Source organism: Aquarana catesbeiana, linkage group LG06, assembly GCF_042186555.1.
Source record: "Aquarana catesbeiana isolate 2022-GZ linkage group LG06, ASM4218655v1, whole genome shotgun sequence".
In the NCBI taxonomy this organism is placed as follows: Eukaryota; Metazoa; Chordata; class Amphibia; order Anura; family Ranidae; genus Aquarana; species Aquarana catesbeiana.
In genome coordinates, this window is record NC_133329.1 from 85,511,991 (window position 1) to 85,539,638 (window position 27,648).

The 27,648-nt window shown below is 42.5% G+C and overlaps 1 protein-coding gene across 1 annotated transcript in view; it reads left to right on the forward strand.

Moving 5' to 3' along the window:
• The window catches only part of PPL (periplakin), a 138,013-nt gene extending 117,521 nt beyond the window's left edge, over window positions 1–20,492 (forward strand). The window contains exons 16-22 of the mRNA XM_073636357.1: window positions 1,202–1,340; window positions 7,122–7,315; window positions 11,584–11,734; window positions 14,071–14,154; window positions 15,838–15,951; window positions 16,038–16,130; window positions 16,991–20,492. Of these exons, the coding sequence (XP_073492458.1) occupies window positions 1,202–1,340; window positions 7,122–7,315; window positions 11,584–11,734; window positions 14,071–14,154; window positions 15,838–15,951; window positions 16,038–16,130; window positions 16,991–19,654 (3,439 nt within the window). The 3' untranslated portion in view covers window positions 19,655–20,492. The remainder of the gene's footprint in view (window positions 1–1,201; window positions 1,341–7,121; window positions 7,316–11,583; window positions 11,735–14,070; window positions 14,155–15,837; window positions 15,952–16,037; window positions 16,131–16,990) is intronic.
• The last annotated feature ends 7,156 nt before the right edge of the window (window positions 20,493–27,648 follow it).

Genomic DNA, 27,648 nt, shown 5'->3' on the forward strand with positions numbered 1-27,648 from the left:
TATACCCAATGACTGGCCTCAGGTGATACACGGAGGAAACAAATCCTCCTACATAGGTTTTACTGTTTATCTGTAGTATTCTCTTCTCTACACCCCTTCAAAAGGGCAGAAAAGTGTTAAAATCTTTCTTCATCCGTCAGGAGCACAGAGGAGGGAGCAGAGAGGCTTCAGGTGATACACAGAGATTAAAAAAAAAACTCTTCCAGTTGCATCAGTTTATCTGCAGTCTTCTCTACATCCCTTCAAAGTGCAGAATGTATACAGCTTGTCTGAGCTGTCAGAAAAAAGGGGCTGGAGAGCTGAAATTACACTCAGTGAGGGCAAGGGGAGCTCTGAGAGCTGATTGGAGGGAAGGGACATGCCCCCTTTACACAGGAATGGAGCTGAGGCTGTCAATCAGTTTGAGATCCCTCCCGTCACCTTTTTTCTCTTGGTGTCAGAAAAACTTGTCAAAAGTGACTCACGCTGATAGTAGAGGAATGAAGTGGCAGACCGAAATGACACTTATGCCCCGTACACACGGTCAGACTTTGTTCGGACATTCCGACAACAAAATCCTAGGATTTTTTCCGTCGGATGTTGGCTCAAACTTGTCTTGCATACACACGGTCACACAAAGTTGTCGGAAAATCCGATCGTTTTAAACGCGGTGACGTAAAACATGTACGTCGGGACTATAAACGGGGCAGTGGCCAATAGCTTTCATCTCTTTATTTATTCTGAGCATGCGTGGCACTTTGTCCGTCGGATTTGTGTTCACACGATCGGAATTTCCGACAACGGATTTTGTTGTCGGAAAATGTTATCTCCTGCTCTCCAACTTTGTGTGTCGGAAAATCCGATGGAAAATGTCCGATGGAGCCCACACACGGTCGGAATTTCCGACAACACGCTCCGATCGGACATTTTCCATCGGAAAATCCGACCGTGTGTACGGGGCATTAGTGCTCTGGATTGAGACAAGTATACAATATAGAGGGATATGGTTTATTTATATTTCACACCTGAGGTTTACAACCACTTTAACTATGTAGTGCAGGGTGAATAGAGAAAGTGGGCTGCAGGAACAGAGGTCATAACAAGGCCCATGTTTTCTTGAGCTCATGTTGTAACTGTACCATGTCTACTCTGTTTTTTGTATATTTGGGGTCTTTAGGGATAGTAAGACTTCTTTTCTTTTTAACCTGGTTGTGTCTTGTAGGATTGAGGCAGCCAATCGTTTAGAAGGCAGCTTGCAGAAAAGCAGAGATCTCCTGTCTACTTACGAGAACAAGCTGGGCCTGGATGACACAATACCCGAGGACCCAAGTGCTGTGGACAAGAAGCTGATGGAATTGTCGGTGAGCAATTGCTGTAGGAAAGGAAAAATAGTTCTTGAAATGTAATCCACACCAAAACTGCAGTTTGTCTGGAAATAAGAGGATCACTATGGGCAGGAGCTTTTAAAAGAGGCTGATCATCTTCTAAAGATTCACTACATTAGCCCAACTATCTTCAGAATTTATCCTAACATTTTCATGTCCACCTCCATGGTCATATTTCCAATTCCAAGAGTTGGTTCTTGTTGTGTTTACTAGCACAGGATTAAAGTTTTGGATATTGTCTAATAAAGTTTCTTGCGGGAAACCCAAGGAAGCTGAGACCTCTGTAGTGTGTTAATATGCCTTTACTAAACTAAAATGCAGTACATACAAACAATTACAACTATAGGAAAACAATACAAGACTGACAGATCTACCCAAAGCAGGGCTCGACAAACCCCAGGTGCCTATGGGGACCAGAAGTTTCATGCTGGCAACCGGGGGTGCCATCTGAATGCTCCCAGTGCGCAACCAAACCCCCCCCTCCCCCGCCGTTATGTATCCCGGACTCCGCTTTGCTATCTGCGGGCCCGGAACTGACTTAGCAGGTGCCACCAGGCAGAGGGGTGGGAGGAGAGCAGACATGTGATGTCACTTCTGAGTCCCCGTTCACAATATCACCGGGAAAGAATGTAATGTGGTGCATTGCATTACATTACATTCAGGGGAGACAGCCAGGGTTTTTTAGACCCTGGCATTAAAGCAAACTTGTCAGCAAAAAATCATCACATAGGGGACTTGTGTGCCCTATCTGATGGGGGGGAGTAAAAAAAAAATGTAAGTTACACCCAAGCACATAAAATCCCCCCCCCCCCCCCCCACATATACGTACGTACAAACGTAATCGCACACGGCAGGGCGCCTATGCCTGAAAACATTGACTGCGATACACGTGTTACATATTGCTGCACACACCTGAATGAGAGCAATAATTCTAGCACCAGACCTCCTTCATAACGCTAAACTGATGACATAAGGGGGCTTTTAAAGTGTCGTCTATGGTCAACCTCTGCTTTTATATTTTACCCAAAAATTGGGTAATTGCAGTTTTGTGCCCCCTAAAATTAACTTTGTATTTTTTTTTACTAAAATGTTGTATTTCCTAGACCTTTGCGGTAATATCATGTGACATAAAAAATTGGAACTACGATTATTTTAGTCTATAGGGTGTCTGCTTTTAGAAAACATATAATGTTTGGGGATTTTATGTAAACTTCAGGCCTAACACTGCCCCTTAAAGCAATAATAAAGTCCGCTTTGTGACTTCTACCTACAGGTAAGCCTATAATAAGACTTACCTGTAGGTAAAATGAATATCTCCTAACTGTGCACCGTTTAGGAGATATTCGCTCTTTTGGTAGCTGTTGACTGGCAAATGCGCTCTGAAGGAACGGCATTACCTGTGCTGTTCCTTCAGAGCTCTGTGCCGTGGCTGAGCCTCCCGCGCGCATGTGCAGGAGTGATATCATCACAGCTCGGCTATTCAAGCAGCTGGAGCCCGGAAGGAAGACAGAGTGAAGATGGAAGCTCTGCAAGCGCACTGCTGGAGGGCTTCATTCCAAGGGAAGCATGCGATGCGTACTAGCACATTATCCAATTGCCTTGCAGGGGATTTTTTTTTTTTAACCACTTCAGCCCCGGAAGGTTTTACCCCTTCGTGACCAGGTCATTTTTGTGATACTGCATTCTTTTTTTTTTTTTTTTTTTTTTTGTAATTCCTTTATTTATCAAAAAGTTGTATTTTCAAACATGTGCATAAAAAGTCACATGAATTGACAGACTTATAAAATCAGTGGTAAGCACTGCGTTACTTTAACTGAAAATTGCGTGCGACGCTGTACTTAAATGAAATTGATGTCCTTTTTTCCCCACAAATAGAGCTTTCTTTTGGTGGTACTTGATCACCCCTGCGGTTTTAATTTTTTGCACTATAAACAAAAAAAAAAGGAGCGACACTTTTGGAAAAAAAAACAATATTTTTTACTTTCTGCAATTAAAACATATCCAATAAAAAAGTGTAAAAAGTCTAATTTCATCAATTTAGGCCAATATAAGCGTATATTGATTGGTTTACGCAAAAGTTATTGCATCTACAAACTATGGGTTATTTTTATGCCACTTTTATTTATTTATTACTAGTAATTGCAGCGATCAGCGTTTTTTAGCGGGATTGCGGCGGACAAATCAGACACCTGACACTTTTTGGGGACCAGTGACCTTATTACAGTGATCGGTGCTAAAAATATGCACTGTAACTGTACTAATGACACTGGCAGGGAAGGGGTTAAAATCAGGGGTGATCAAAGGGTTAAATGTGTCCCTAGGGAGTGCTTGCTAACTGTGTGTGGGGGTTGCTGTGACTGGATGAAGACAGAGATCCATGTTTCTGCTTAGCAGAAGCACGAGATCTCTATCTTCTCCCCTGTCAGAATGGCGATTTGCCTTGTTTGCCTCTCTCGGGAACGATCACGGGTGGCCAGAGGACATCGGGTCCGCCGGACCAGCTGATTGGCTCCCCCTCTATCTAATCAGCGTGTGATCCTGCCTCCGGCGACCAGCGCATGTCACCCAGTGGCTGTTGCACGAAATGACGTACAGGTACGTGATTTCGCGCAATAGAGCCAACCTGCCACAGTACATGTACGTTAGGCGGTTGGCAAGTGGTTAACTTTAATGAGAGAAACACTTCCCAATTCAACCTCTAAATGGCACTGTTGTATCATACATGTCATAGGTCATATATGTCAAAAGGTCAAGCTGTGTTGACCTGGTTAGCTAAATGTTGACTTCAGTAACATATTTAAAGTGGTTGTAAAGGCAGAAGGTTTTTTTCTCATCTTAATGCATTCTATGCATTAAATTCAAAAGCCTTCTGTGTGCAGCAGCCTCCTTCAACCCCCCCCCCCCCCCCAATACTTACCTTAGCCCCCTCTTGATCCAGCGAGGTTGCACAAGAGACTTGGCTGCCCGAAACTCCTGCTGCTGTCAATCAAAGTCAGTGAGCCAATGAGGAAAGAGAGGAGGTGGGGCCGGGCCGTGCCCCCCTGTCTAAATGGGCACAGGAAGCTGCGGCTTGGGTGCCCCCATAGCAAGCTGCTTGCTGTGGGGGCACTCGGCAGGAGGGAGGGGCCAGGAGCACCCAAGAGTGCCCGAGAAGAGAAGGATCTGGGCTGCTCTGTGCCAAACCATTATTTTTACCTACCAACTGACTTTGGCCCAAAAAGCAACAATAGTTCTCATTGTTTTAGAACAACATGTGTAAATGGTTTTCAATAGCACGGTTTGAAAAGTATCCACTCAAACACTTGGAGAAACTTGATGTCTGTTTCTAAGGCAAACATTTATTTCTTATGCAAGTCTGAAAAATCATAAAACAGACGTATATTTATGTAGCGCTTACCCCCGAAGGAGCGGCTGATTAATTATTATATCTGTAATTCACGTTTACCACCTGACCCATTGCAGCCCATAAAATCAGAAACAGTCCATATTGCATTTTTCTCTTGCTTTATTAAGTAACATGAACTGGGATAGGAGAAGGGTTTCTTTTGAGATGCTCTTTTGTTGCTTTGTAATCTTTTCTTTGCCTCTCATGCAAAGACCTAGCATCACTGTGGATAATAGGAAATCACTCTATGTGATTTCTTCATCAGGGAAGATGGAAGTAGATTTGATAGAGAATAATTGATAAAGAGTCACTCTGAATAACTTCTTCATCTGCAGAACTTTTCAAGAACAGTCTGTATCTCTATATGTGTGCTTGCAGCTTTACCGCCACCTTTTTACCACTACTTCCCATCTGCATGGTACTTCCAAGTTGAGCTACAGAAAAGTCACTCTGAATTAGGGCTGCAACTAACGATTATTTTCATAATCGATTAGTTGGCCGATTATTGTTTCGATTAATCGATTAATCGGTTAATAACCTTAAAAAAAAAAGTGTGGTGTATAATTTAGTTAATATGTAAAGTTTTTAAAAAAAGGCAATTTATTCTTAAATTTCTCTATGCAGTGGTAAATAAAAATAGCCAACTATATGGTTAGGGAGCAAAATATCTAATCCACTCTGAGAATAACACAGAAGAGATATACTGTATATACTATAAGAGGAAATATACTGTATATACTATTAGAGGAGAGATAAGAACGTTCGTTCGATTTTCTAATCGTTAGTGGGGTCAAATCGACGTTCATTTTCAACCACAGTAATGGGAAAATTTGGAAATAATAAAAAAACTTCTTGGTGAAAGGAATTTTCAGACAGTGGATGTGGTTTTCGTTCAGAAATTACAATTATTTTAAAAACAGAATATTAAAAACAAGTGAAAATTTCAAACATTCTTTCATTCATTGAATGTACAAAGATTTTTCGTCTGAATATTCTCATCTGAAAATTGATCGGTGTGGCCAGCATAAGGCTCGGTGCACACCTATGCAGTTTGCTTTTGATCTATTTCTGTAGTGCTCTTTCCTGTGCGTTTTGATTTTTGCGCACATGATTTTGCTGCGATTTGCGTTTTTTGCAGCGAATTTGTTGGGCAGATTAAAAAACACAAATTGCTGCAAAAACGCACTACATGCTTTTCTGCAGCTTCTCCATTGAAGTATGTTGCGTTAAAAAAAGTCACTGACGCTTTACAAATACGCAGCGGCTGAAAAAGCATAGATGTGAACGTGTCCCATAGGAAACCATGTGAATGACCTGTAGTCTGTTTCTGCAAAAAGCACCAAAAAACACATAGGTGTGAACCAGGTCTAAGACGTTTAGTAACATAATGGGGTTAAAAAAACGAATATTAGCCCTTTATAGTACAAATAAAGCAAATAATCAGTACTGTAAGGGGTTCATTTTTTTTACTGTAGAACTGTGAAAGAAATAGTCACAGTAGCGATTATTTGCTCTTTTTGTACTATAAAGGGCTCATTTTAGTTTTTTTTTTTTTTTTTTTTTTTTTTTTTTTAACCACATTATGTTACTGGCCGATTAATCGATTATGAAAATAGTAATCGATTAATTTCATAATCGATTAGTTGTCGATTAATCGATTAGTTGTTTCAGCCCTACTCTGAATAACTCCTCCCGCTTGACTGATTGGAATCCTGGGGCATTGCTGAACCCAAAGTCACAGGCCTTCACCACCTGTCTCACTGACTTGCGTACCAACATCCCTCAGCCTCTGATAGTACCCTTCCCTTGGGCTTTCACTCACGTGATCAATAGTCCATGTGCCACTCAAACGATTGATAGCCCAGTTTCCTTCCGCTTAGTTGCTACTTCTTCTGCAATGATTCTTTCCCCTTCCACTTTTCTGGCCCGCTCCCTTCCCCGCCAACGACACCAGCGACTACATGCTGTACGGTGATATCTACTCCTTTACGGATGCCGGTTCCCCACCCTCCTCGCAGGGGGGGGCTCCGTTGGCTCCCCGGAGGGGGAACCTCTCCCCTCTGGGAACCAGGCTGGGCTTCTCTCCAAACTCGAACTCCTGACTCAGCATGTGACCAGGCTTTTTATATGAGAGTCCCGCCTCCTGCCAAACAAATTAATGATTGGCCAGAACTCGCATACAAACTACCTGTCACTCAAATCCCAAATAAACAAACAGGCCTGTTGTAATGGTACAGGCCTGCCTGAAATTTACCTGAAACTCTAAACTAGCAAAAAGGTCACATGCTCAAAAGTAGGTGCCCGCTCCATTTATATCAAACGCAATACATATTTATCGGTTACCTTGCTGATCAGCTGCTTCTTCGTTCCAGGCCATGAGCAACGAGTTGCAGAAAGGAAGAGGTGTCCTTGCAGAAGCAGAGCAGAACTTGCACAACAGCAAATTGTGCTGCCACAATCTGGCCAATCGTTTCCAGGAGCATTGTCCTGATATAGAGCGCCAGGAGGCTGACGTGTCCAAACTAAACCAACGCTATGCACAGCTGGACCAGCAGATTCAGAGCAGGTGAGATATGCTCCAGTGTATGTCGGTTCTCTGCTGAATATGAATTAAAGTCAACATTGACAACTCTCTGTAAATTGCTTTCCAATCCAGAACCATAATGATATACATGGGACCTCAAAATGGCCATTTTCTGGGCTAATAAGCAAACTGGGTGTAAAACAACACAAAAAAACAAAACCACAACATGGATGGGTGGACACTAACCCAGAAAACATTACCAATGCAAAAAAAAAAAAATTCCTTTTTAAATTCCATTTGGCCAGGGGCAGAGACTTTTTTTTTTTTTAAATGCTTAAAGTGAAACCTTAAAAATGCCCAATTCAAATAACCTGCCTGACTGATGCGCTAATCCTGCCTGTGAAGGGAACATCTCTGTGATGTACAGAAAGTGCTGCAGCGGCCCTGACGTATCCAAAGTAAAACATGTTTAAAATCGTATAACAAATTAAATTTCTTTCACAGATTCTTATAAAAATAAAAAAACAACACTCCAAGGGTCTGCCATGTATTTTGAGTAACCTTTTGAGGGGTTAGTGTGCCTTTTTTTTTTCTTTATAATGTCACGTTTCCTGCAGCACATCAAAAGCAAGAATAAAAAAAAGGCTGTAGTTGGAGTTACACTCCCCCCCCCCCTCCAAAAAAATAAATATAATAACACCAGACCCTTTGAGTCTGGTATGGATTTTAAGGGGGATCGCCGTGCAGAAAAAAAAAAAAGTGTCTGATCTGAGCATGCCATTTGGCTGGCCAGGAAAGGATGGAGGGGTGAGGGGTAGGTAGGGGTGTGTGGTGGGGAAGGGCAGACAGATGTGCACCTACTCATTCACAAAAAAAAAAAAATGTCACCTAGAAATAGACACCAAAATGTTTAACCAATCCTTTAAAAAAAAAAAAAAGCAGGAACTCTTAAAAAAAAAAAAAAAAAATAATAATAATAATAATAAAAAAAAAGCCCATTGTCAATCATGATGTCATGTGGCTCACTGAACGACCCAGTGTACACGACCGATCCAAATACTCCCCAAGCTGTTTTCAGCTATATAAAAGATAGTGGCAATATTATTGCTATTGGCCATATTTAGGCATTCATGCAACCCTGCTATTCCCCCCTTTGCTCACCTGGCCAGGGATTCCTGGCCTTTTAATTGAATGGGCCAGGTGATGTTTGTGGTTGGTAAGGACATGGTAACTGCAAGAACCCAATTCTTCAATAGCAATCATTGACAGCCAGAAGCTGCCATTTTCATCCACTCAACCAGTGGTAGGTCCGATCTTACACTTGTACCTCAACCGGAGCTCATCCCTATTCCTAAATCTCCAGATCTACTTCAATATTCCAAATTTTCCTTACCTCTTTCATCTAGCTCTTCTTTTAAGCTGGCTATAGACATCAGTAAACAGTTGGATGTGCATGTTTAATCAGTTTTTCCACTGATGCCTAGAAAATTGGACCAAAAATACTGTTTTCAAAGGGATTTATGACAATCTGGTCATTCATACACAGCTTTTGAAAGCGGATCACAATAGTTCATGAAAAACTATCCGAAGGGACAAACACAAAAAGGTTTCTTGTCGATACAAGAACGAACAATTTTTGTTTAATCAGTACAATATTAGTCCAAAAAAAAAAATCAAAAGACCAAGACCCTGCATGCTTGGAAATGAATGAATATATTACAATACAACACAACATGACATCACTTCCGAAGTTGTATTCTGTCGTGCAAGAATTTTCGTAACTTTAGTAACCTATTGGTTTTTGATATGAGACTGGCATGCAAAAAAAAAAACTTCTCGTGTGTACGAGGGTTAAGGGGATTGTAAAGACAATAACAAACATGTTATACTTAACTCCTCTGTGCAGTAGATATGTGCGATTAGTTTCCGTAAATTCATACATTCGGGAGGATCTGAAATACGAATTGCTATGCTTCCGAATTCTGTATGAAATACGAAATTTAGTTTGCGAATTTCGGATCCGAATTCCTAACGAACATTTGTAATTGTTACGAAAAGTTAATGAACCTAAAAGTTAAAAACCCAGGAAGTCAGCACAGCACAGGGATGGTGGGAGCCCCTCATAATGATAAATTCATCATAACGAACATTCGTAATTGTTACGAAAAGTTAACAAATATTTTGTACGAAATTTCGGACATGAATTACGAAATATGAATTAACTCTAATACGAAACGGAACAAAACTAACTTATCGACGGCGCACATGTCTACTGTGCAGATGGTTTTGCACAGAGCAGCCCAGATCCTCCTTTTCTTGGGTCCCTCTTTGCTGCTACTGGCCCCTCCCTCCTATCGAGTGCCCCCATAGCCAGCAGCTTCCTATGGGGGAACTCAAGCAGAGTCACAGCTCCATGTGTCCATTCAGACAAGGAGCCCCGACCACGCTCTCCTGATTGGCTGACTGACTTTGATTGACAGCCACTGGAGCCAATGGCGCCGCTGCTGTGTGTCAGCCAATCAGGAGGAGAGTCCCGGATGGCTTAGACACTCGTGGAGAAAGATGGGGCTCAGGTAAGTAATTAGTGGCTGCTGGGGTGGATGCTACACACACAAGGTTTTTTATCTTCATGCATAGAATGCATGAAGATAAAAAAAAGCCTTCTGCCTTTACAGCCCCTTTAACAGTAATATCCTGTTTAGGCAGTGGAGGAAGAGGTGTGCAGACAGTCCAGGTATTGGGGAAACAATAGGAATTAATAGGAATGAACGACATTGTCTGTTTTCATTTACTTGAATTTTCTGCAAACATTTTGGCAACCTTTCACTTTTTTCACAAAACGGATCGGACTTAATGCGGAAGGGGAAATTAAAGTGTTTTTTTACGGGTATGATGGGCTTTTAAATGGCTCCTCCAAGTTACAGAAACTCTTTCCAACTATCCTTGATCTTTTTTTGTGCCAGGAACATTTTTAGGAAAATATAATTAAAGCGAATTAAGAGATTCTTATTTGGCAAAATTGTGTTCATAGCAAAACCAATCCTTTCACTGAAACCATTCCACTCTATAGTGATCTGGTGTTTTTCAAAGGGTTAGTTCACTTTTACCAAAAAAAAAATGCCTATACAGATACGGGATTATCTGTAAATGAAAACAAGCCGTGCAGCTTTGACCAAAGTTAAATACCCTTAGGTTATACACCTATAGGTGTAGGCAGGGGCGTTGATAGGTCTACAAAAGATCTGGGGCTAGAGGCCATAGCAGTGTAGTAAAGAAAGTCATACGCTTGGGCGGGCATACACATGTATATAATATATGTGTGTGTGTATGTATATGTGTATATGTATGTATGTATGTATATATATATATATATATATATATATATATATATATATATATATATATATATGTGTGTGTGTGTATATGTATATATATATATATATATATATATATCTCCCCAGAGAGCCTTCCCCTTAAATCAGGGTCCCCAGAGAGCCTCCCCTCCCCTTGGGGACCCCTGCAGAGACTCGGGGCTATGGGCCCCACATTCGGGGCCATAGCCCCAGAAGCCACCCCCTAGCGACGCCACTGGGTGTAGGCCATTTACGTACCTCTTGAAGCCCGAACTGAAAACTCCTAGGATGTTGCTAGGATGCCAAGCTACAGTATTACTGTTCAACTTCACTGGAATAAGCTGCTTCTCGGATTCAACCCCCCTCATATGCACTCTCTCCCCTAATGCAGTAGCTCTGAGCTCAGAGTTTGAGAGCTCACCCCTGCTATGGCGAACAGTAGGAGCTGGGCCTCGCTGGAAGTTAAGTCAGGCTTCATGAGGTATGTAAATGGCCTACACTGCTAGCCAGGGCATTATTCCACTTTAGTCAAACCTGCACAGCTTGTTTTATCTACAAACCCCCCTTACCTACATAGAGAGTTTTTTGGTAAGGGTTTACTAACCCTTTTATTTGCCTGATGTCTCTGACCCCATAGTATACTCATTTGATGCTGCTTTACAATTCCTAGCTTGTTGTCCAATTTAGATAAAATAAGACTGTTCTCTGTTGTCTATGGTCACCTTTTTTTGGAAACAGTTCAAATGGCTAGTATTATTTGTGTACACTATTGTGATTAGCCTCCATGTTCTCACTTTGTAAAGCACTGTTGAAGTTGTGGGTAACGTATAAACCAGTACTATTATATAAACCAGTAACACAAATTATAATAAAAAAGTTGACTTTGACAATGCAAATCAGACCTCAGTGAAGCCTTTTTGTTGCAGCATATTCTAGCTTACATGTCTTTTCATTTAGGTCTCAGAGCTTGCAGAAATCCAAGACTGCCTATCTGAACTACCGAAATGGCTATGACCAAGTCGACGGGTGGCTACGTAATCTTCCCAACTATGAGCCCAAAGACACAGACAGCATCAAACAAGTGGAAAGCAAGCTGAAGAACCAACGGGTAAATTATTCTCATGACGGCTAACCTGTCTCCTTAAAATATTTGGGTGAAAGGGGGCGCCCACAAAGTGTAGCATTAAAATCATCCACTTTATTAAAATATAACTGGCAACTCACTGGGTTAACAGTAGTGTTGTGTAACAGTGAACTCATGCTCATTGGACTCATTGGCTGTTCGCCCTGTTCGGGGAACACCCGAATTTGCAGGGTGTTCGTCCTGCAATGCACTGAGTGCTGAACAGTGCATTCTGCCACCTGATTGGGCAAAGGCGCAGTAAAAGCTGGTTGTTAAGGAGCAGAGCTGGGAAGCCAGCCGCGGCGTACTTAACAACCGATTAGTCATCAGCTGTGAATGTGCTTCCCCGCTGACAGCTGAATTAAAAAAAAAAACTGCGTGGGTTTCCCCCTACTTCAAAATAAAAAAAACAGCATGGGGTACCTGAGAATGCCGCCTGGCAGGTCAGGAAAGTGGGGGGATGAGCGCCCCCCCTCCTGAAGCATACCAGGCCGCATTGGGGGGGTGCTTTTGGGGCAGGCTCTACCCCACCCCAAAGCACCTTGTCCTCATGTTGATGGGGAGAAGGGTCTCTTTCCCACAACCCTGGGCTGTGGTTGTGGGGGTCTGCGGGCAGGGGGGGGCTTATCGGAATCTGAAAGCCCCCTTAAACCAGGAGGCCCCCAGATACCACCCCCCCAACACTATGTGAAAGAGTATGGGGTACTATGTACCCCTACCCAATCACCAAAAAAGTGCCAAAAAGTAATAAAAACAGTTTTTGATAATTCCTTTATTAAAAACAAAAAAAGTGTCTCCCGATGAAAAAACCATCATCAATCACGCCACCACGCTTCTCACTCATTAACGGCCGACCACCTCCTCCGCCGTTTGACAGTTCTTATATAGGTATGGGCGGGGACACCTGACAATGTCACCTGGTGGCACCACCCCCTTGTGACATCACTGACCCAGCACGCATCGGCCCGTGACGTCACAAGGAGGGGTGGTGCCACCAGGTGACCTCGCCCTTACCCATATAAGAACTGAAACTGCAGAGGAGGCATTCGGCCGTCAATGAAAGCACACCCTTTTTTTTGTTTGTTTTTTGGGTGCGGCTTGATTGACAATGGACTTGCATCAGGGGACACAGTTTTTGACAATTCCTTTATTAAATTAAGAAAAAAAAAAAAATGTCTGTTTATATTAACTTTTTAACACTTTTTTTTTTTTTGGTGAATGGGTCGGGGTACATATTACCCCATACTCATTCACATAGGGGAGGGCTGGGATCTGGGGGCCCCCCTTGTTAAAGGGGGCTTCCAAATACCGATAAGCCCCTCACCTGCAGACCCCCAGAACCCTGGGGACAAAGTGTGCTTGGGGGGGGGGAGCACCCCCCCCCCCCCTTCCCTGACCTGCCGGGTGCCGGCAATTGCAATGAGTCATTTTAAATGTGATTTGACTTTTTTTTTTTTTTTTTTTTCCTTTAGAAATGTTATTTTTGCTGCAGAAGGTTCTATACACGGTACAGATGCTCCACTTTACTGGCAGACTAAGAGGACCACTCATGCACTGTATTTAAAATAATTTTTTATTTTTATTGTTGCACTTTAAGCATCATTAAAATCACTGTTCATAAAAAAAACAATTATTTTTTAAAAATTGTTTTGCATTGATACATGGCCCCCAGGGCAGTACCCGGCCCCCTTACCCCTTTTATGGCCAACTACTTGCATATAAGTCTTCAAAATGGGGATTGATGATGATTATTCCTGTTCGGCTCACATAGACTTCAATGAGCTTCGCTGTTCGGGTTAGACCTTTTCCCCTGAAGTTCTGCTGTGAACTGAACAGGGGGGTGTAGATAAACAGATAAAAGGCATATCTTCACAAAGAACACCAAAGTCTACCCCACTGACTTCTCGCCCTGCTTGTGAAGCTACCAGGCTCTGTGTAGAAGGCTCAGGACTGGCAAAAACCGAAACAGGAAGTGCCAGTAATCATCATGGAGTGCACAGGGGAGCAGGTGTGGAAGCAATGTCATGTGGGTTGTCCTGTTGGACGTGGCTATGCATTTCAGAGCTTCCTGCTCTATCCTTGGCCTCTTTCCCAGAATATTACAAGGCCTCATTAACTCTGTGTAACCCATAACAACAAGTGATTGCTAGCAAGTAGTTACTATTGGCAAAACAGTTTTTTTCATAACTTTTGTAGTGAAGCCCAGAGATGTTATAATAATAGGAAACAATAGATGAGGCCTTTACTACAAAAGAATTCTCTCTTTTTGAGCATGTGTTAACAAGGTTTTCTGAATTTGCTTTTGTTTTGTTTTTCGTCAGCTTCTAGTGGGTGAGATCGCTGACCGAGAGCAAGAACTGGAACATGTGACCAGCAGCGCACAGCAATATCAGCAGGCAGCCAAGGTAAATAAACAATTGTGTGGAAAAAAAAATTTGAATCCTGCAGCTTAGTATGAAGTTTTACTTCATAAAAATAAAAAGATAAAAAATTACTTAAAGTGTATCCAAACACAAAAGCAACAATGTAATATATTGCAGCTTACTAATCCTTAGATGTGGTGACTTCATTAGGTTTCCTTTTTTTGCTCTTTTTCCTTTATGATGGCAAAAGCTCACCCATAGGATTACAAAACTATAAATCCAGTCCTGTTAATGGGATTAGAAGATGCATGGGTAGCCAATTGGTACCCAACTTTTTTTTTTTTTTTGCTGTGTCTCCAGGTGTTTGTTCTTCACTTGCCTATTTTCAATTTGCCTTTGATTTTGAAACACTGAGAGAATCCCATCAGATGAAACTTTAAGGCAGGGGTGCTCATCCTTTTGAAAAGCGAGGGTCACTTCAAACAGAGTTCCGCCGATTTTTTTTTTTTTTTTAAGTCAGCAGCTACAAATACTGTAGCTGCTGACTTTTAAAATAAGGACATTTACCTGTGCAGGGCATCCGCGATGTTGGCACCCGAAGCCGATTTCTCCCTCGGCTCTGAGGTGCTGCTGCCGCCGCCATCTTCGGTTAGGGAATCAGGAAGTGAAGCCTTGCGGCTTCACTTCCTGGTTCCCTAATGCGCATGCGCGACTCGCGCTGCGCTATCCCACTGGTCCCTCCTGTCCTCTGGGACCTGTGTGTCTCCCAGAAGACAGCGGGGTGGCTCGGGTATCTATGCCCAGAAGTGGAAGCAAAATACCTGTATTAGACAGGTATATGCTCCCCCCTCCCCCTTGAAAGGTGCCAAATGTGACACCAGAGGGGGTGGGGGATTCTGAAAAGCGGAAGTTCCATTTTTGGGTGGAACTCCACTTTTAGTGATTTGGTAACCGGTCGCGGGCCACAATAAACTATAGGGTTTTATCTCCCCCCCCCCCAAACCACAAATGTAAAATGAGCCCTGAACTCCTACATATGAGGCTGCTTTCAAACTGATGCACTGCACTCAGTGCATCTGTGCTTTAGCTGCACTAAGCCATAGACTTCTATTACATCTTGCTGGTGTGGTGCACTGTCTGAAAGCACACCAAACCCACAGGATCTAATAGAAGTCTATGGCTCGGTGCAGCTAACCTGAAGGTGAACTGAGCTGCACCTGCAGTGATATGCCCATTGCAAAAGTGCACTGTATGTGAAGTTTCGTACGTGAAACGTGACCTTTTCCTCTTCCTGCTTCTGCTGGCATCACTCTGCAGGCTGCTAGAAAGGTCCCAGGTGAAGTCCACTTTGTTTGACTTTCCCTGGGACAGGAGCTGACACTACAGAGAAAGCATTGGCTTATGCAGCTCTCTGCTTCTTCCGCTGCTGGTTCAGTGCATTCTGATGTTCTGGGATGGTGGGCTGGCAACCCGTTGTTCGCGATCTGAGCTTGCCAACCTGCCATTCAAGAGCACGATCATGCGCTTCCCCGGTTTTGCGTCGCGGGCCACAGCGCACCCCTGCATTAAAGGCTCTAAAAATAAAGTCAGAGAATAGAGTCACAACCTACAGGACCTTAGAAGCCAAAAGTAATACCTTCTTTACTAGAAACATAAGCTCCCCCCTTAGCATCTATGATGTGATCTATTTTTGGGTGTTCATGGATCTCATCTGTTATCAAACAGGATTATGAAATGGATGCTGAGAAGCTGCGGTCAGTCCTGGATATGGAGAACAGGAGAAGTTCCTATCCTAAACGTTCCAGAATCCTGTCACCTGCAAACAAAGTGAAGGATGAGGTACTTTAAAAGCCTTAACTTTTTTCAACAGTAAATGCAAGCTTCAGACTTCCTGAACCATAAACACTCTTGCTTATGTTTAACAGGAGGCAGATTTATCTGCGAGGTTTACAGAGGCCAGCGCTGTCAACAAGCAGAGGCTACAGACCCTGGAATTTGCTCAGAACCTACTGCGTCAGGTAATAAACATCATCAACTTTTTTGCATATCGGTTCTCCATGAAAGTTCAGAGCTTGGGCTAAGCAAAGAATGGATTTTGTAACTGAAAGAAATGCCTTCCAGTGTTAACTGTAGGAGAACTAAAATAATATTGGGGCTACATTTTAAAGAGTAATTCTATTCAGAGCTATTAAAGTTTTGCTTGGATAGGTAGAAGGCAAAAAGATTGATGGCCATGTTTGCCCATTGTCTAAGCTTAAAGTGTGGGGGAGCATTAAAACTGCTGTTGCCTCTATAGGAAGAGAATACTCACCTGTACTGGTGCCTATGCTACCAAACTCTGCTCTATTTTGAAAGGTCCCCTGAATGTCTACTGGGAGTTCCGAGGTCCCTGCAGCTCTTACTGGTTCCTCCATCTGACTTTGAAGAAGAACCAGTGAGAACCACAAGGGACAAAGATTGACACTCCCAGAAGTGTCAGTTTCCCATTGGACCTTAGAAAAACAGTTCTACTGAGCAAAGCAGTGTTTAGCAGCATGAACACCTGGTAGGATGAGTATACGCTCTACTTCTACAGGTAGCAGCAGTTTAAAACAAAGTTTATTCTTTAGAAGTACTTTAAGCAAGGGTATGTCATCTGGAGAGCCTCAGATACCAGTGCAAGTGGATTCTACCTAGCATGTGGCATATAGGCCGCGGAATGGCTGGTTCAACTAGAGGCTAATCATGCAACTTTTCTGCAGTATGACAAATTGTCCATAGTATCCATTAGATTTATTTTAGGACACATCCAATGTCTTAAGATATTTGATAGCATATGATGTGGCATTACTCCAAACAAAACGTTAAAAAGTTTTGTTTGTTTTTTTCATATATACAGCAGCCAGATGAAGAAATAAGACAAGAGTCAGTCCAGATGGTTCGTTCTGAGAAACCCCCTGAAGAGACTTGGAAGATTAAGAATATGTTGGCTGATGAGGAACAAAGACGGCAGCAACTGGAATCTGAGATAAGGAGCACTCAAGAGGAGATCATTTATCTCCAGAATCAAAAACCTCAAGAGACCATAGTAAAGAAAGAAGTTCTGAAGAAAGTTCCAGATCCTCAACTGGAAGAGGACTACCATAAAGTCCTTGAAAGATTTTCAGAAGAGCAGCGTAGGAATAAATCTTTGCAGGATGAATTGGAAACCCTGAGACTAAAGGTTCGGACCTTAGAGTTTGAGCAAAAGGAAGGCGGGCAGCAGTATATAGTTAAAGAAGTACTAAGAATTGAGAAGGACCGAGAGCAGCAGGAGGAGTTCCAAAGGCTCAAAGAAGAGTTCGAGGAACTGAATCGTCAAAAGAGCACAAAGCAAAATGAGATTACCAACTTGAAGGAACGCATCCTTATATTGACGGAAGAAAAGAACAAACCCCAAGAAAAGATCACAGAAAAAGAAGTTGTTAAGCTTCAAAATGATCCTCAGTTGGCTTCAGAACATAGGATACTTCAGGAGAACATGCAGAGAGAGAATGCTCAACGGCAAAAGGAGGAGGAAGAGTTGAAGCTCCTACAGGAGAAACTGAAACGTTTGGAGAAGGAGAGAGCTATGGCTGAAGGCAAGATCACAGTAAAGGAAGTGTTGAAAGTAGAGAAGGACCTTGCCTCTGAAAGGGAAGTATCTGACCTTCGTAGGCAGTATGAAGATGAATCTTCAAAGATACGCATAACTCAACGAGAAAAAAATGAGCTAATACGGAAGATAAGTCTGATGGAGCAGGAAAATGCCAAAGTTGTAGTCCAAGAGAAGGTACGCGAGATCATTCGACCAGATCCTAAAGCTGAAAGTGAACTGGCCAACTTACGGGTTGAGCTGGTTGAGCAAGAAAGGAAATATCGTGTTGCAGAGGAGCAACTGAAAAGCTTCCAGAGCGAACTAGCAGCACTTAAAGCACGTGGTCCACAAGTGGAAGTGAAGGAGATAACCAAAGAAGTTATCAAGCACAAGACAGATCCAGAGGTTGTGGCTGAACTAGAGAGGCTCCGTGGGGAGATTTTGGAGAAGACTAGAGTGGTGGAACGTTCTGAGCTAGAGATCAATCAGCTTAAGCAAGAGATAAAAAGCTGGATTGATACTAAACCTCAAGTACAAGTTAAGGAGGTGGTTCAAGAGGTTCTACAATATCGTGAGGACCCTGAAAATAAAAAGGAGATTGAAACCTTACGATCCAAGTTGGCTGAGGAGCAGACCAAGCGTATTGACTTAGAACGTGAAAGAATGACCCAAGAAGAAAAGATCAGGCAGAAAGAAATAGAGCTGTCACAGGTGAGAGAAAAGGTGGTACAGCAGGATGTGGTCAAATACGAAGAGGATCCTATGTTGAAGTCTGAAGTCAACAGTTTTTCGAAGAGCATTCAAACTGAGCTTAAACAAAAGGATTCTCTGCAAGAGGAGTTGCGCAAGTTGCAGTGGAGGAAATCAGAGCTTGAACGCCAGCTTGAAGAGCTTGATAGGGAACGACAATCCAGGCGGGAGGCAGAGCTGGAGATCCAGAGGCTTAAAAATAGGTTGAATGAGCTCGAGCAAAGAGAGATTGAGACAAAAGAAAAAGTAACAGTGAAGCAAAAGGTCATCCTACAACAAGATCCTCAGCAAGAGAAAGACCACAACATGCTAAAACTTCAACTAGAAGAGGAGAAGCACAGAAGGCAAATTCTTGAGACTGAACTGGAGGCACTAAGAAAAAAGCTCATTGTATTGGAGAAGATGGAGGTTAAGGAAAAAGTTGTTTTCACAGAGAAAATAGAAGTTGAAAAAGATGCTGAGACTGAGCAAGAAATACAGAGGCTGAAGTCCATGATGGAGGAAGAGAGCAGACGTAAGCGAGATTTAGAAGCAGAGGTTGACCGCCTCCAAGCAAATCTTTCAGAATTGGAGTTCAGCAACTCCAAATCCAACAAGGAACTGGAATACTTAAGAGAGGAAGTCCACAAAATTCAGATGGAAAAACAAAGTCTACAGCTAGAGACCCGTCACCTGCAGTCAGAGATTGAGATTACCATAAAGGAAGCCCAGGGCCTGAGAAGCTTAACTCAAGTTGACAGTGGCGTTAACCTAGATTCTCGCTTGGCTTCTTTGGAAAAGGAGTTGAGGGAACTACAGAAAATATCTCGAGACAAAGATGCAGAAATTGAACAGCTTAACAAACGCTTGGAGACCATGCAGATCAAGAGGGAACAGAGAGAGAACCATCTCCGCCGCTCTATTGTCGTCATCGATCCTGACACTGGCCGAGAAATGTCACCGGAAGAAGCTCGAAACTTGGGCTTGATCGACTGGAAAATGTATGTCAACTTACAAAGCCAAGAATGCGACTGGGAGGAAACCACCATTAAAGGGCCAAATGGTGACTCCACAGTTATCCTTGATAGGAAGTCAGGCAGGAAATTTGACATAGAAGATGCCCTAAGGAACGGGCGCATTACTAAACGTCAATACGAGAGTTACCTCAACAAAGAGATGTCCATCCAAGAACTTGCAGCCTTAGTTTCTGGGAAGTAGTAAGCTTGAGGTGCAGTCACTCCGCTGATGGCGGGCAAAATATGGACACTAAACAGAGATACCGCTGCCATTCATAGGTCTGTTACTCTTATCAATAGCAAAATATCTTTGCTTCTGTTACTATCTTGAACCATGCACATACTGTAAGATCTTTTACTATTACAATGCTGTGTTCTTAGTGGTATGCAGACTTGAAAATGTGATTGTGGCTCATATCTGGAGCCCATAACATCCCATTACCTAGGCCAAATTCTGATCTCAAGAGCTCTGTGTCAAGGAGGTAAAGCATGCATAGCCATAAAAATTGAAACAACTAAAAAAAAAAAAAAAATCAAAGTAGTATCCTATTTTTATAGGTCACTCTCCTGAAAATATGGAAATGTATAAAGATAAGGGAAAGATCTTGACTTTATCAGCATCTGCACAAGTTTATGCAAAATATATGACAAAGTGCCTATGTATTTTTGTTACCACATTCTTTGTTGTATTATGTAACTTTCATGCCAAAACGCCAAAGAATATGCATCTTTACAAAACATGCACTGAACAGATATTGCGAATGTAAAATAACCAAAACCACAAAGGCGTATTTGGTGTATACTCTTCTCTCTTTCTCCCTGTGACTTGGAATAAAAGTGATTTATATAATTTGGTATATGGTTTAGATGAGCACAGTTTCTGTCCTGTTACATGTCTATGGTGGTGCATTACTAACCCAACCCTTTTATGACAAAAGGCCTCTTTTCTGTATATCTTTTGTTAATTTCTGAGTGGGCTAGGGCAATTACAGAAACATTTTATTTATGGTATCGCTAAATAAAGATGCGGTGGTTTTGAACACCTTGTGGACTGAATTATTTGGCAAATTCGTTTCTATAAAAACAGTTTTTTTGGCAAACATCCAATTCGATCTTAAAGCAACACTGTCATGAGAAATGTGTGTGGGCTTCTTTTGCTGGAGGTGGAATATCACTGAGATGGGATCATTGGATTGACGGGAACCTCTTCATGTTTTGGAGAGCACTCATGGGATGTCACACTCTCCCCCAGTCTTGTTGTGCTGGAACTCACAAACCGAGATTTAATTAGTTACACTAGATGTATTAAAACATTTTTTTTTAATTGACTGCATAACTGCAATAAATGATTGGTTTTAAATCAACCTTGTGCTCAACTGGAGGGAGTTATGCCCAAAAAAAAAAAATGCAAGCAAAGGACTAGTCATGATTATTGATGAGCTTCTTGTTAAACTTTTCCCCATTACTGACTTACCATGGCTTATTCTACACTGTGTCTTTGTATGAAGGTGGCCATTTTGGTGGAGGCAGGGCTTTGCATGTCAGAATCTCCAGAAAGGAGAACGGTAAGCAGCACATGTGACATCAGCAAATCTGACTCAGAATCTCCTGAGACTAGCAGTCTGAGGCAGCAGTGATGTGGATGACCTTTAAACTTTGACACTGTAGGCCTAGGCATCCTCGCATACCAGGAACTGCATTCTTTTTCAGGAATAATTGAAGACACAAGGTAAATCTTTGAGGGTACTGCTTGGGCATAGTTAACATTTGTAGATGCTCCTTATGACATAGCAGACCTTCACTGTCCGTTCAGTGCCACTAAGTTCTGAGCTGGATTTCATCAACTTTGAAGCCAGCCATACATGGATCAAAATTTAGCCAGTTCACCAGGGATCGATCCACATACAGTATAGGCTGTGGTTATATAGAAGTTGATCTACCTCTGTACAACCCACCCTGCCAAGTTTTCCCTGCTCGATCAGCACTCAATGCTGATCAGTGTATTCTGATTGCAAGGAGGTCTCCTTGCTGTCAAAACAATAGCTCTGCATGGAGAGGTTCTTCATCTTGATCATGGGATGGATGGGGGAATCAAGTCAGGTTTTTTTTTTGTTTGTTTTTTTTTTTCAACCCGCTGGTTAATCAGAAAAAAAAAAATAAAATCAAAAAAAGACTTTGATGAGCTGCTTTAGGCTTGCTTCACACTGCTGTGACTTGTCCTATGACTTGAGAGTTCAAAGTCGCATCCCATTAACTGCAATGGAACCATTCTAACTTGTGCGACTCAAGTCGCAACAACTTAGAAGAAGGTCCTTGCACTACTTTTTTGCAACTTCATCACAACTAACTTGGATTGACTTCTATTAATGAAGTCGCAAGCAAGCCGCAATGAAGTCGTGACTTTCCGGCAGTGGCAGTTTGACCCAAGCCCTAGAGTGTTTTTTTTATTTACAATAATAAGCAAAAGAAGACTTGCTGAGAAAAACACACAATTTTATTTACACAAAGCCAGCAAGTGAAATACAAAATCCCACATAGTACATATTTCTCCCTCGCTCTCTTCATCATTTTATACACATATAATTACATCCTGGCAGAAATGGTTGCAGATACTAACAGACCTAAGGAAACCCTGAGCTTTGGACCACCCAGTTTAAGTGGACAATCCTGCATTCATTTGCCAGCGGCCATAAAGCATAGAAACTATACCGTGCTTTTTTTTTTTTTTTTTTTTTTTAAGAAACAAAATGCTACTACTGCTGGGCAAAAAGGCCACTAGTGTTGCCCCCACCTATAAACCAGATGGCACAGGGCCAGTGTTCAAACAAGAAAATTGGGTGCAATAAAAAACATGGGCAGATGTAAGTTCTGTGCAATGTTCCTGGACAGGCCAATCAAATACCCCTTGCAGAAGAAGCCTGGTGAATATTGGAAAAGTGGCTAATATTTAAAAGGATGAGTTCACGTTTTGGAGCATGCTACACCCATACTTGTGGTGTATTGTACTCCAGCATATCTTCCTTACACCCCCCCCTCCATCTCCTGTGACAGCAAGCCATTGATCCTCTCCCCACACCCACTGTCACATTTTGAAAACTGCTTCTGCCCACACAGCTGTCACTCCTTCACAGGAACCTGTCAATGAGAGAACTACAAGTACCGTCTGTCACTGCGGCAGCAGCTTGTAGTTCTCAATGAACTGTGAGGGCACTGATGAGAACTATTGTATTTCATTCACAAGCCATGCAGCTTTCAAATTGACGGCCCGTACAGAGGTATGAGCTGAAAGCTGTAGGAATGTAGGTCTTCAGGAGTCTGACATTGCACCCACTGATCACGCATGCAATGCCTTGCAAGCCCCCGAGAGTAAAAATATTACATGCACATTTTTTTTTTTCTGCAAAAATATATGTGCATTTTTTTTGAAAAGAAGAAGTTGGCCTTTGAAGATAGCCACCATCCATGAATATCCCTGATCCTCAATGGATAGGCTAATCTCTACTTATGATTGTGTGCTTAGTTGTACCACAAAACAAAACCCATACATTCTAAGAGAAATATTTGTACAAAGCATTTAAAATCTTACCGATTGACTGCCTGGTACCCAGACACCAACTGTGACCAAAGGTCATCAGGATTCAGTTGTAGGAGCTACAGCTCCACCTTAAGACACATTCTACTGTATAAGCACAGAAAATGATTAGTAAAGATCCTCAGGAAACGTTTTGGAATAGAATGTGGGAGGTGAGAGTAAATGACTTGTAAACTGCTGTATCTCCCACTGTTAAAATTCAAATCAATGGTCAGGGACCACATAAGGTTGGGCAATGGTACTGCTGGAGTTATAGAAGGAGTTTTCACAACACTATCAGAAAGGACAGCACAGAGGTAAAAGTAGTATACTTGCCTTCCTCAGTCCTTTCTAAAATAGGTCTTTAAACTTAATTGAAAATGTTATTGAAATTTGCTAAATACAGTCCAGATTCAAAGTGTACACTATATGTACACAGGAGCAACATTGGTTGTTTCTATGTACATATTCTGTTAGTCTCCCAGTGCTTTCCTTTGCTGCTATAATTTAGACAGTGGTTGTTTCTATGCATGAAGGTGAAAAACCCTGTGTGCAACATTACCCCCAAATACTTATCTGATCCCCTGTCTCGGTCCAGAGATGTCCACGAAAGCCTTGGCTCTCTGGGGACTTGCACGCCTGATTGGCTATTGACAGCAGCGGGAGCCATTGGCTGCCGCTGCTGTCAATCAGGAGACGGAGGGTGCAGGGTCGAGCTGCGGCTGCATGTGTGAATGGACACCCAGAGCCATGGACCGGGAGCGTGCCTGCTTGAGTGCCTCCAGAGCAAGCTGCTTGCTGTGGGGGCACCTGGCAGGAGGGAGGGGCCAGGAGTGCCGGTGTGGGACCCAAGACGAGGAGGATCCAGGCTGCTCTGTGCAAGACCACTGCCCAGAGCAGGCAAGTATGATATATTTGTTATTCAAAACATAAAGACAAGACTTTAATATCACTTTAAGCTCAATTGAACGTGTAAACCAGCTACATGCATCTCAGGATCATCAATTCAAAATATTGTATAAGGTCTTCGTTTTTTTTTTATTTTTAGAAAGCCTCTCCCCTGCCAGCATACTGCAAAGAAAGATCCATGTCCTCTGTGTGGAAGCAGTGATCTCTATGCAGAGGTCCAACACCACCTACTAAGTCAGAAGCTCTCCAATGAGCAAGTGCAAATCTGACCTCTGCATAGAGACCACTGCTTCTACAAAGCAAGCATGGGTCCTTTTCTGCACCATGCTGGCAAGGAAAATAATTTTCTACTCCTGCTTTCTAAGAAACCTGTAAGACGTTGTATGCCCTTTGTTTTGATGAACCGAGGATGGATGTAGCCAATTTCATATAAAGTTCAGTGAGTATACCACAACATTTCACCAGAAGGAAAGCACTGGAAGGCTCTAATAGAATATGTGAATAGACACAAGCAAATGTGCTCTTGTGTACATATGTAATATGTACAATAAATAATTTAGGTATGTGTAAAGCAAATATATAGGAATAGATTAATACTCAAAAGTTAGGTAAGTTATTATTTTATTGGACATCCCAGATACACTTTAAACCTAATTCCCATTTCAGTTTCGGGCAGATGCTAAAGTTGAATGATCCTCCAGCTTCTTAAAGAGTAACTTATGTCACATGTCCTCTTCTCCCTTCCCCAGCATTCATAATATATAAAAATGCCATAACCTTTGAATGGAACTCCATTCTGATATGGGGCCCTGTGCAACTGCCAAAAATTCCTTTATAAAAAGACAGACCTATGAATGCAAAATAATTAAAATCACTTGTCTGGTCGCAGAAACCAGCTATAACATGGGGGGGCGGTTGCACTATTCTTAAGTGAATTACATCCACATTTCAGAGGAGTAGCAAAGATTAAAAACATTTCAAAGGAGTAGCAAAGATTAAAAACTCAGTTTGAGTACAAACAGCCATGAGAAGAAATATGCAGATTAAAAAAAAAAAAATGAAATATAGGATCACTGTCCCATTTACAAAAAAATCATGAAAAATTGGATATTTAACTTGCCTGTAAATTCCATATCTTGGAGTACAGTGCAGGCAGGGGTGGGCGAGAGGGTCGGCTGCCCTGGGTGCAATGGTTTCTTGTAGGGATGAGGGTGCCTTTCATCTGTTACAAGGCTGACAGTGGCAGTGATTTTGACAAGCTAGTGACTGTTGGGCATAGGATCCCCTAAGCTTGCACATCATGAACAGAGGGGGGCACAGTTTGGAATCTTTCCTCTGGGCGCTGGATGACCTTGTCCCAGCATTGAGTGCAGGACTTTTATTCGTAGACCACAGGTTATATGCCACTACCTTAAGGTGAACTGACCAACAAAAGCTTTGCTAGAAATGCCTCCAGTGCACTCTCATAGAACCCCATCTATTCCAGGGGACTTCAGTTTTTTAGCAAGGAAACAGAGGGAGGGACCTGTGGTTCTGTTCTGCACCCCAAGATATGACAGTTATAGGCAAGTCAAAATTCCCATTATCTTAATCATACAGTACAGGACTTATATTCATAAACCATGGGAAATCTCCAAGCAATAAACTGAGGGATGGGATACACCATAGCAAATGGGCCCACAGAAAACAAGGGTCAATCAACCCAAAATTTTCTGCTGACAGCCGAAGCAACTTGCATCCAAAGCTCGCATCGGAAGAAGCTTGAACACCTACCTGGTAAAACTATTTGCAATCCTGCAAAACAAATGCTTGATGCCAAAAAGCTCAAACACTGACAAATCTGGTGGAATGGGCCCTGACAGGACTGGAAAGACCCATTCCTTGAGGTCCCCTTCTCCATATGTTGGCAATTCAAGAAGTCTGCTTGCTAATTTTCCACTCCTGATATGTGATAGGAGAGAGAGTTGGAATGTGATTGTACACTCAAAAGGAGAAAAAGGCTACTTCTCCTCATGGCTGCCTGACTTATAGGGTACCCATTTGGTGGTTTATGTAGGTCACAGCTGTGGCGCTTTCTGACTACACCTTCCCTGGGCGGCTGTGTAGGAGAGGGATTCGGTGTAGGAGAGTCCGTTCTATGGCTCCCATTTCCAGAACGTTGATGGGGAGCATAGATTCCTGTGGGGACCAGGTTCTAAATAGTCAGGCAATTGTACACCTCACCCCATCCCGTCAGGCTTGCATCTCTCATTATCACCTCTCAGGGAGAGGAAAGAAAAGATTTTCCAGATTATAGAGCTGAGTTAGAAATCCACCATGCCAGGGAGATTTTTGCGTGGCTGCTGTAGTGGGGGATCCAGAGAAAGAATCGCCTTGTCTCACATTGTGAAAAAAGTTAATGTCAATGTCTTGAGTGGAACTAAAGAAAGGGAACTGCCTCGAAGGAGGCTACCATGAGGCTCAGAGCACTCATGCAGAATCAAGGTGTACCTGGTTAACCTGACAGTTGGACCTCAGAGAAGCAATCTTTTCCTGTGCAAGAAAAACTTTTGCCTTGGCTGTAGCCAAGGTGAGCCCCACATGCTCCAAACAAGGCTGGAGGGAAGACTACTTGAAGGTGATAATCACCCATTCAAAAGTTGAAGGAACCTTTCAAACGGTCAGCTAGGTATCTAGTAAAATGTATGCTCTGAGATCTTAGCAGAGCCTGTACTTTTGTACTGTTCTTGGTGCAGAGGAGACCCTGAATGGCAAGGCAATAAATGAAAGTGTTGATCTCATAAAGCAAAGGGTAGACGTGTGAGAATAATGCCAATATTAAGATAGGCATCTTGACTGTTCAGTGATGCCATAACCTCCCCTAATCTAAGAGAAGCCAAATTTGATTGGAATTTAGGGACATAAAATTCATAAATAGATGTGTATGTCCAAAATGGGGCAAATGCTACCATTTGGTTTTGGAATTGTGAATAGCTGTAGGTTTGGTTAGACCCCTAAAACCTTGCCTGTACAGGAACTGGGATTGCCATTCCTTGTATCTAAAGCTGACTCAGGGTAGCATGCAAGTCTGCCTTTCTTTGAGGTGAAGCAGGCAAATAAGAGGTTAGGAATTGAGGAGGGGGCAAGTATAGAAATTATATTTTGTAGCCCCTGGAAACGATAGTTCAGACCCAGAGCTCTAATAAATTAAGGTGCAAATGCCAACATGGGCATGAGTCCCCCCCCCCCCCCCCCCCCCCATGCTGAAGGCTTCTGGGTAGGCTTGGTGGGTTTTGAGATCCACGGCATGCAACAAAAGAACAAACAAACCTGCGTTAGACAGAGGAGGATGCCTGGGAGAAATAAAAAGGACCCCTTTTGGTGGAAAGAAGTAGTAGCCATAATCATAGTAGGTTTAGGCTGTTTATTGGGTGATAGAAGCACTTTATCCGCAGTGACTTCCTTGATAAATGTATCAAGGGATTCACAAAACAGGCATTCAATATAATTTTGCAAGCAGGTTCAACTGCCCAAGCCTTTAACCACCAAATTTTGTGCATGTGCAGTGTCATCCTGGACAGCAAATTCTCTAGAGCATCAACACAAAATAGCAGTGCCGAGAGCTAGACTTACCATTGTTTCAGCAGAACAGGTCCCTCAAAGACAGAATTGCGTTCTCTGTTAATTTGTTTAGTCCAGTTAGTGACAAATGGACATAGCCGCAATGGTCAGTTGTA